General features: G+C 41.0%; 1 protein-coding gene across 2 annotated transcripts; it reads right to left on the bottom strand.

Moving 5' to 3' along the window:
* Positions 1 to 1579: 1579 nt before the first annotated feature.
* suox (sulfite oxidase) lies at positions 1580 to 10208 on the bottom strand. 2 transcript variants are annotated; one of them, XM_044217135.1, is made up of 5 exons: positions 10041 to 10208; positions 7777 to 7847; positions 7171 to 7339; positions 5027 to 5299; positions 1580 to 3973 (listed from the first exon to the last, which is right to left on the bottom strand). In XM_044217135.1, the coding sequence occupies exons 2-5, from the start codon at positions 7833 to 7835 to the stop codon at positions 2762 to 2764; spliced, it is 1713 nt and encodes a 570-aa protein (XP_044073070.1). In that variant the 5' UTR covers positions 7836 to 7847; positions 10041 to 10208; the 3' UTR covers positions 1580 to 2761. The 2 variants fall into 2 exon arrangements, with proteins under 2 accessions (XP_044073070.1, XP_044073077.1); XM_044217142.1 differs by lacking the exon at positions 10041 to 10208 and adding an exon at positions 9584 to 10014.
* Positions 10209 to 10517: the final 309 nt, after the last annotated feature.

Raw genomic sequence — 10517 nt, 5'->3', positions numbered from 1 at the left:
TTAGCATTAAGCTAAGAATTACTCATACAGACAATTAGGTAATGTTTTTCTTGTATATTCCTTTGTTTCTTTGATGATTGTCAGAGAAAGCCCTGTAACGGATACAGTATATTCAACCAGTCCACATGCTGCACATTCCTCACTGTATCACAACTTACCACACGGAGAAATGAAACCAAAGCTTTAGTGCACTGGTTTGCATTTACCACCTATGTGACACAAGTCTCTTTATTTGCTGACATAGAGAGGAGTAAAACTATGAGTCAGCTTTATCTGATTCCTAGCTACTGTATTCGTCATATATGTCATTGTTGTGACAAAATTATTATTACTGGAAAAGAAAAGTAACAGAAAGCAAATCTGCTTCGCACAATTTTGGTCATTTATGACTCAGAGACAGATCAGAGTCAAAGCTTTATAACAAACACGATTGCCAAACAACTTCCCCGCTGGGTCAGTAACCTCGGGATACAAATGAACAAATGAGTCCCACACCATTTATCGTGCATGGAGACTCGTGGAATATATCTGGTTTTATTATATAAAAAACGTCTGTCTACTTCTACTTCTTGCAGTCAGAGAAAACAACGTGCAGGAGAACATCTTTATCCTATTCAGGGCAAAACGTCAGGCCACTCGTCAAAATGACAACATCATGACTCCGAGGTCATATGTTCATTGAGAAATCACACAAACTATGGACAGGGACATTTCACCCCAAAATCAAAAATGCATATTTTCCCCCTTACCTGTAGTGCTATTTATCCATCTAGATTGTTTTGGTGTGGCTTTGAGCACCACAAGCCAAGTGCCATATAGTCCCATTATATTCAAAAAATGCAGACATCTCTACGGCTGACATCTCCAAAACTCGGCAACTCACACCAAAACAATCTAGATGGATAAATAGCACTACAGGTAAGAGGAAAAATATGTATTTTTTCTGTTATATCTTCAATCATTAACTTGTCCTCCCTTTCTTCCTCCTGCCAGCTGCAACATCTTTTTTCATGATGCTGTCTGAGTCACTTATCCTGTTTTCTCTGTTACCACATTTAGGAATCACTAAGTAAAAGTAGCAGGAGAAGAAATCTGGAAACACTCAGACAAGTTTAGCAATTTAAATACAATCTGAATAAACCAAAGACAAAAAAAATGTTTAAATCTTACATTAAATTATTTGAGAATCAGCAAGAATGAAAGGAAAGGTGTTCAAGACGGTGTTGAGACCAGCGATGTTGTACAGCTTAGAGACAGCGGCACTGAAGAAAAGACAAGAGGCAGAGCTGGAGGTAGCAGAGCTTAAGATGTTGAGGTTCTCTTTGGGAGTGACGAGGACGGACAGGATCAGGAATGAGTATATCAGAGGGACAGCTCATGTCAGAGAGGCCAGATCGAGATGGTTTGGACATGTTCAGAGGAGAGACTGTGAATATATTGGTAGAAGGATGCTGAGGTTGGAGCTGCCAGGCAGGAGGTCTAGAGGTCTTATTCTTTAAATAAGAATTAGAATTGACTTTTTTTCATTTCTGAAAACAAAACAAAAGCTGATCTAAGTTGTGGTGCATGGCACTGACACTTAAAATTTGAGCTCTTTATTCATCATCTTCAACGATAATGTACATTTTACACAAAACAGTGTAATCCAAGTGCTGATCCCTGGGCTGCTTGGTATGACAGGAGACCGCTTTGACAGATTCAACTGTCAATACGACTCCAATGAATTAACATTAATATGACTGAATATTTCCATGAGCCTGAAAAGCAGTGTTTCTTTTGGAGAAGCTGTGCAGTCGAAACAATTTCAAAAAGGGAAGATATTTCGGTTAACACACTTTATTTACTACTCCTCTCACACATCGGGTCAAAACTGTGGTCAAGAAGTGCCCAGACTTCTGCAATGTGCTGTAGTGTTGCGGCATAAACACAGTTAACTTTGGCTAGAGCTCCACAGTGCGGTGTGGTACTTCATACCAACTTTGAAACAGTTGGGGACAGGTCCACAGACTGAGGGTCACAGTTCACCTCTGATTTGCTGACTAAAAACAAGCCACTGACAGCTGGTCCTGGTTATTCTCCTTTAAGCTGCTCAAACTTCTCCCAGAAAAAAAGTTATTTAATTATCTTCTCACTTATTAATCAGCAAAGTCACGGCTGCAGATAAACAAACGCTCCCAATGTTTTAAATCTCTGTTGACTCTGTAAACTCCAGTTGTCCCCTGTAAACTAAAGTGAACACTCCATGCAACTTTAGTAGCCTTTGTTTAAAGTAATAACTACTTAATACTCAATACTTCAATTATGATGTTAATCACACAAGTAATTCAACCGTTTTCATATACGTGCGCACATCGTCAGTGTTAAGAATGTCAATGCTGATTACAAAAATAAATTCTTCTTCTTTTCTACAAATCACAATTAACTGACTCACATGTTCACTTAAGACCAAAGTGTAGGTGAATCATCACTAGATAAAACTGGACATGTTTGGTCATTTACAGCCTTTAGCTTTGTTGTAGGTATGCAGCGCTGAAACTCTTTCAAATCTCACAGGCAACGTGATTGAATAAATACTTCAAGGCTATGCGTCAAAAATCCTACTGTATTCGTTTTTATACTTCAAAATTCTGTCAAACAGTTTTTTTTCCCTCTATCACTTTTCCTGCTGAGTTTAAGTGACCGATTTTTCAACAATGTCCACTCTGATGACTCCATTTCAGGCGTAAACGTTTTGGATTGAATGTGGATCAAACCACTGAGTCTATTCCTCGCTGATCTTCACCTTCACTCTGTGCCAGGCGTTACTCAGCACGCCCCTCAGGTTCCAGATGGGAGGAACTGTGTCCGGCTGCATGTTGTAACTGTTGTCGACTGCCTTGCAGACTATCTCCAGCTCCTGGGCCTCGGGAGGAAGAGGAGCCGTTACCTCCCACAGCTTCCAGGCCCAGGCTCGTCCCAGTGGGGGCGACGGCTCAGGTGCTCGTCCCTTCTCGCTGCTGTTCAGCTGGGCCACCTGCCACGTCTTTCCTCCATCCAGAGAAACATCTACACGCACCACCTCTCTGCCCCCGCCACTCCAGGCGTAACCCTTCACTGTCACCTCTTCAGCACTGCGATCAATCACGGCACCATCTGCCGGCGTGGTGATCGCTGACTGAATGGGCAGCTCTTGGATGGCCGGAGCAGACGTGAAGTCCACTGTGTCCCAGTCCGTCCCAGGGGAGAAGCCCTTGTAGTCGTTCTGCTGCCAGTGGCTGCTGCTTTCTTCTGCACTCACTATGATCTTCCCCAGCCACTTAACATTGCGTGCACCCACTGTGCCTGGTACCACAACCCGGACAGGGTAGCCATGGTCGGCAGGGAGATCCTCGCCGTTCATTTCGTAAGCCAGCAGCACATCACCTTCCTCGCTAACTGCCTTGTTTAGAGGGATGGAAGCACCGTAGGTAGTCCCGGTCACATCTTTGTCCAGTCCTTCAAACTGAACATGGCAAGCCCACTGGGCCACATCTGGCCCGTAACCAGCTGCCAGCAGCACATCCCTGAGCCTTGCACCGCTCCATGTAGCATTGCTGATTGCAGCGATGCCCCAGTTCAGCCCTTTCACCTGCTTGACCTTATTCATCTCAGAGCGCCGGTTACCGGCACACTGCAGCGTGGCGGTGACAGTGTGTTTAGGGAATCGAGTCTTCAACTCTTCTAAAGACAGCGTCAGCACTCCTCCTGGTAGTCCCTCCACCTGCAGCTGATATGAAGCAGGGTCCACCTGTGGAACTGGCAGGTGGTTTCTTTTGAAGAAGATAGCAGAGGGGGTGATGTAGCTGTCAGAGAGGATTTCAGGAGGCGGCTCAGCATTGAAGGGCTTTAGGCTGTTGATGCGCAGGACGGGGTGACGCTTAGGGTCAGTTGAGTAGGGGTCAGATGACTGAACAGTCTGCTGCTTCTTCACGTCTTCTGCACTCAGCTCACCGACCTTGCATTAAACGCAGACACAAACGTTTTAGACCACATGGGACTGACTCAATGCCATGAGCAAAGGCAAAGAAAGACAAAGAACTGTGTTTGTTTACAAGGAAACTCCACAGGAAAAACATCAGCAAAGCATTTTTCTCACTGACCACTTGAGGGAGTGCCAGTATTTAGCCTACAGCTGTCCTTGGTATACAGTACGCAGTAGACCTTCTCATGTGTCTTCAAGCGCAAGACAAAAAAATAATAAAATAAGACAAGTTAATTTAAGGATAAATTCAATCGACATCCCCTGCTAAACAGCTTCGAGAGGTTCACATTAATCTCGGTTTCTATTTCTGAAAGACACAGCAAATATTTTGAATGGTTTTGTATACTAAACAGATGCTTAAGGGGGAGTTATTGTTGTGATTGAATTGCAGTTCAAGCAAGTTAAAGCTCTTGAAGGAAATTATGGTTTATTATAACTTGGGTTTTATTCTTAACTTCAGCCATAGGTTTTATCAGTTAATGTCTGAGATACTGAGACATTTGACATACACACATATCGACATTACTGGGGGGGTAATGTTTTTTAAATGTTAAATTGTTAAATTTCAAACAGAAGTCAGTGATGGTTGACACTTTGACTTCAGGTCTGCTGTATGCTTTAGCTGCAAATGTCTACACATAGGATTACAAACATTGGCTACAGTGTTTGGCGTTCGCAGCCAATTCTCGTCTAAGCTTTGTGTTGAACGCCCTGATTCCACCCAGTGAAAAGCTGCTGAAAACACTTTTTTTAACAAGGTACTCCATTGTTAATATTCTACCTATAGTTCACTGGTTTCATCGCAACTAATCAGTTTTTTCAGTCAGTCAGTACAAGACACTAGTAACAGAAAAGGACCTATTAACAAACTTAAGTACTTGTAGTCACTAGACATTTTACTTTTTAATCTTGCTCATGGTTTTTGAGGATAACGTTGGAAGTCCCTTTTTGCAATTTGGTTTCAACACCAACTTTTTACCCAGACTTTTACTGTCATTGAGTTAAATTATCTGTTTGTTGGCCCACCTTATATTCTGAGAGGATTTCCAGCACATGTTCCTGTTTGTGTACAGCATACAGCGCCCAAAAGGGTTCAAGGTCTCCACCTGCTGCCAACAAGATTTTATCCCCACCAGGGTGCATGGCCACAAACTCGGTGATGTCATAGACACCACCTTTGTAAGTGACCCACACGCCATCTTCCAGAGAGCGGTGACTGGTGACCTCTTCCTGGGTGAAGATGGGAAGAGCTGAGGTCTTCTCTATGGTCTGCACTCTGATGGTGTCTGCCTGCTCAGCCTGCACCGGAGAGAAGAGACTTCTGTGATCAAAACGGACATTTAAAAAGTGGAAGGAGACTGGAAACAAGGAATCCCATCTGGAAGGCAAATATTTACCTTGAAAAAATACATTTAGCTTTGTGCAACTGTGACTGAAAGGTAATTTGGATTCTTCTGTGATCACTTTGTAACTGTAATTATTTGTCACTATAAGGCCACTAGTCTTACGGTGGTAAACTGTTCTCTTGTTTGCAAACGCCTTCACCACTGGGCTGAGTGTGTTGATCCTGATGTAGGTGTGTTATAAATATTTTGCCTACTCTAGGACACACACACACACAGACACACACAGAAAGTCCTTTAATATTATATTGATACCATTAGAGACAAATATGAGAAACTCACTGTTGAATAGCTACAACAGAGCATATGTTAATATATGGTATGATACATTAAAACTAAAATGTGGATTATGTCACAAGGTATAAATACAATACTGATCAGAGAAATATTATAGGAATATTTTTTAATTTTTAATTTTTTTTTTGAGTCAGCAGGCCTACTCATTGATAGACCTGCATACTGCTTACATTTTTATTGCAGTCCTGTTATATAACACATTCCTTGCTGCTTTCAGGCAAGAAAATATAACACTCAAAAATATACTGCGAAAGATACACCGTGAAAGGCCTTAGTCTTAGTTGTGCAATCAGCACACGTTGGCTCCATAGCCAGATGGCTTTTGTCAAGCAGCAGCAACATGTTCCTGAGGTGTTAATGATTATTTTAACATTCTTTGAATTTTCCCATTACTTGTGAATGATAAAGACAAAACACAGTAGTACAGAGAGTAGGAGCTTCTGACTGAAGCAAATACATGATTTAGACATATACAACTGGTGTCTACTAATAAAAGCAGCTACAAAGTCTGGAAACAGACATTTTGCAGCATCACTGTGTTAATTATTCACAGGAGAGCTGCACTGCTGCTTGGAGTGGTTCATGTTTTCTCACTGTGCATTACACTGATGGATCTTATACTGATTTTTAAGAAATTAATTTGCCCTTCACTTTGAGGTGCAACAAACTCCACAGTTAAAGTTTGGTATTTAAAAAGGACTGTTCACCCCAAAATCAAAAATACAATGTCTCTTTCCAAAAATCATGACCCAGATAATCCACAGATTTGATGTGAGCAGTTTCATATAGGAACGATTTTCTTTCTACTGATAGTTCCTACATGAAACTATTCAGAACAACACTCTGGAGTAACCGGGTCACGATTCTTGGAAAGAGACAATGCTACTGAGTTTTTCAAATGTATTTTTTTGGCACTTTGAGCACCAGAAGCCGAGGCATTCTGCTCAGTTTAAGATGTGTATGCATGTAGAGTCACATAAAATTTGGGAGTGAAAATGAACACATGAGCTGACATTTCGAAAAGGGTGTGACTGAGAGGGAACACTTCCAATTCTCGCTTCCTAAATTTAATCTTCTCTGACTGTTTAAACTGGCTGAATAATACAACACTTTTAATTACGACTGTAATATATACTGTTCATTTACGCTGTGCTGCTCTAGATCAACACTTAATCCATTTTGAGAAACAGACCTTTCAGACAAAGCATCTGGCGTATGTGTGTAGCCAGCGCGTTGCTGAGCTGCAACTACATTTCACCTAAATTAATCTATTGATTATTGTTTTCTTACACGTTTAGTCTCTAAGATGTAAACAATAATGTAAAATGCCCATCACAACTTGTCACACTCAAAGTCATGTCTTTGTATTGTTGTTTTGTTATTAACATGTTTAACTGACATAATTTAGCCTTGGCACAACAAAAGCAAATTAAACATTGACTGTCTTTACAGATCTTATCTCCTCCTAACCTTGTGGTGGTGGAGGCCATAAGCCAGTACAGCCCCAGTACCAGTCAGCAGTCCTGCCAGTGCATGTCTCCAGGTGGGACCGTAGGCACGCTGGTAAGATCTCTTGTCCTCACTGCTGCTGCTCCAGAGACGAACTGCACACGATGCCACGGCAGGTGCCACTTGATGCCTATGACATTTAAAAAATCTAAATGTCACTTTTATATACATCAAGTTGAGCTCACAAGGCCTCAAGTAAACCTGTATGTTTAGGAATAACTATACAATAATGGTGTATTCACAAAGTGTAAAATAACAGACAAAAAGGGGATGAAGAGCACTACTCAGGTTATGCTGTTTACAAAAATGTCATAGAAAAATGCGACAATCCAATTAATTTGCTTAAGCACAGCTTGAGTTGTCCGTTTTAGTATCCTTCATTAAAGGGAGACCTTTGACTGGGTGGAGCTCAGACCGGACAAAATTTAACTGCTCTGTCAGTGGCAGGCTGAGAAAATGCCAGGTAGTCAAGTAAACTTTATTTATATAGACAGATATCACAAATTTGCCTCAAGGGGCAAAGGTATATTACCTGTGACAAATGGCCATTTTGCTACAGTACTGTACCTTTGAGTGTTGAGAGGGCCAAACTGAGTCAGGCTGTGGCAGCGTCTGAGAAGCAGCATTGCACTGATGTTCTGGGAGTTGAGAGGTAAAAAGTAATTTCACAGTGAAACAACACATAGCATCTTGCAAAGAAAGTCTGGATTTCTATAAAGTTATTAAAGTTCCATTAATTTGAAATATAACACAAAAACCACAGCGTAATTAATACAAACGGTGGAGTTCAAATTATTTATTTTTTCTTTTGCCAAGCAGTCTGTGACTAAACATAATTCTGTACTGCCCTGCTAACAGGTATGCTATATCTGAGCTGGGAACAGTTCAACCCAAGACTAATCTTTGCTCCTCAGATTGCTTCATTTGAGTCATTTCTAGAGGCCTAAAGAGGAACAACTTTACAACTTTTCACAAGAAAAGAGCAAAGGTTACAGAAGTCTTAAAATGTGTTCCATTTTTCCTCTTTCTTATCCAGTTAATCATCTTGATGCCCTTCCAATTGACCTTTTTGACCCCTTGGGGGTCCCAGACAAACCCACAGCAAAAACATAACAGCATTTGGCTGGCGGCTAATGTTTGTTTTCCAATCCAGATCACTGTACATAACTGTTAAAGCAGCAGCAGCTTCATATGCCTATGACAATGGGCCTTTCTAAGGTGTTTAAAATGAGCACTGAATCAGAATGTACACTAGGTCTGACTAGGGGAATATGCAAATTGCACAAGTTAAGATTAGCTTGCAAAGACCTGTAACAGTCCTACTGAATACAGGTTTTGTCAGTGAAGCCTAACATGGAAGAGCTGGTTAAAAACAAATGTGCTGTTGTGTGCATGATGTTTGTTTACCTGAAGGCTATGTACACAATATACAGTGCTTTTCCAGTATAGATCACCAAACCTGCTCTCTCTTTACAGCCAACATGCGTTCCTGTTAAGTTGACCAATTGAACCTTTAAACCATTCAACTCCTACTGAACTGACCAACCAGCAGTTACTTCAATCTTCAAAAGCAGCCAACCAGCTCGGTTGCAGCGGCTTCACTTCACTCTTCTCTAACCACAGAAATTTTAGTTATAGTAAACACAGACAGTTTGTCCTGCATACAATTACGAAACTAATGGAAACATATTACCATTACTTAGGAACTGTAATTTAACAAGACTTCATCTTCTTCTGTTGACAATACCTTTACAAATGTCTCTAACCATTAGAAAACATCTTTGGGTAGGGCTGCTTTATGAGGAAAGATCTGTTACTGACTAACTGGAAGGATAAAGTTTAAAGCTCTCACTGTTAACTGTAGCATCTGACCAAATATTCCCTGGAAAAGAACATTTAATTACTGTGTTGTAAAAAAATAAATAAAACCCCATTACAGGTCACACATAAAATGACAGATAGCATATGTAGGAGCTCTGCTTTACCAATCTGTGACACCTGTCTTATCCCTATCAACAGTGGCCATTAAGATTACTCTGGGTTATCTTCAACCAGCTTTCACCTAGGCAGCATACCTGCCAGCAGCCAGAAGTGTGCTACTTAAACTCCAAGGGTAAAATATATCTTCTACTGTTTTTATGGTCTCACTACATTTTTAGTAAGAGAAACAACTGCTCTTTCTGAACAGTAATGCTAATGTAGAGCTATGGAGCCATATGTTACCATAGCTGAATTAAAACAGTGTCATTACCTCAATTTGCCTTACTCAAATAAATCTATGCAGGAGTAATTCTCCTGTAAACAAAAAAGTCGCAGTGATCCCTCATTTTTAAAAATTACATTTCAGTTACATAAGCAACAAACAACGACTTACCTCTACAAAAAGCAGTTAATTCCTTGTCTTTGTCACAGCTGTAACATTACAAATAAAACTCGCTCGCATTCAGCATTTTAATGTAATGTTTTCTGAAGACACTTTGACAACATCTGCAACTTATTTGGTGTACAAAATGTACAAATGTTAGGAGTGTGCTCCAGGTGTAGTAACCTTGTAGGATCTGGGGGACACATGTCCATTAAACCACTGACAAATCACGCAACAGTCAATTTGAACGAAACGTTAGGCTTTAACGCTTGAAGAAGAAATGTAACGTTAAATCTGACAGCGCGTCACCATCATCCTCATCCTCACGGCTAACTTAGCTAACACTCAAGTTAGCAGGCTTGCAACTGATACCCAGCCTGTCCGACTTCATCCACTCATTCACATATGTTCATAAACGTTCGTATTATTTTCTGTTTGTTCATCTAAACGAAACCAAACTACTCACTCCTTCTGTGTCCGTCTCCTGCCTGTATGCTGTCCAAGCTGTGAACCCGAAACAACTAACGCTGCGCTGCACAGCTCTGCGACCTGACACGAACAGCGACCGAGGGGCGTTCAAGACAACTAGTACTTGTTAAACTCTGCCTCGTCATGTGGCAACCACCCAAAGGCTCTCCACAGAACAGGCGAGGCAAGCATATCACCCGCCTAAAATAATCAGGATCAATGAGACTTTAACACGTTGAAAACAACCGTTTGGTCGGGGTGCTTCAGTAGTTTCTTAGGAGAAGTAATTCATTTATGGATGAACACTGGCTACTGCAAATCTATCAAACACACTGAAACCCAATAAATGCCTTGGTACCACTTCCTACAGAGGCACCCTTTCTCAAGTTGTAACTAATGACTTTATTAATGTTAACAAATCGTTCACTAAAGCTTTAGATCATTTATAAGCCTTTTGTCCACTTTCAGGAAAAGG

Source organism: Siniperca chuatsi, linkage group LG2, assembly GCF_020085105.1.
Source record: "Siniperca chuatsi isolate FFG_IHB_CAS linkage group LG2, ASM2008510v1, whole genome shotgun sequence".
In the NCBI taxonomy this organism is placed as follows: Eukaryota; Metazoa; Chordata; class Actinopteri; order Centrarchiformes; family Sinipercidae; genus Siniperca; species Siniperca chuatsi.
This window is presented reverse-complemented; position numbering and strand designations above follow the sequence as displayed.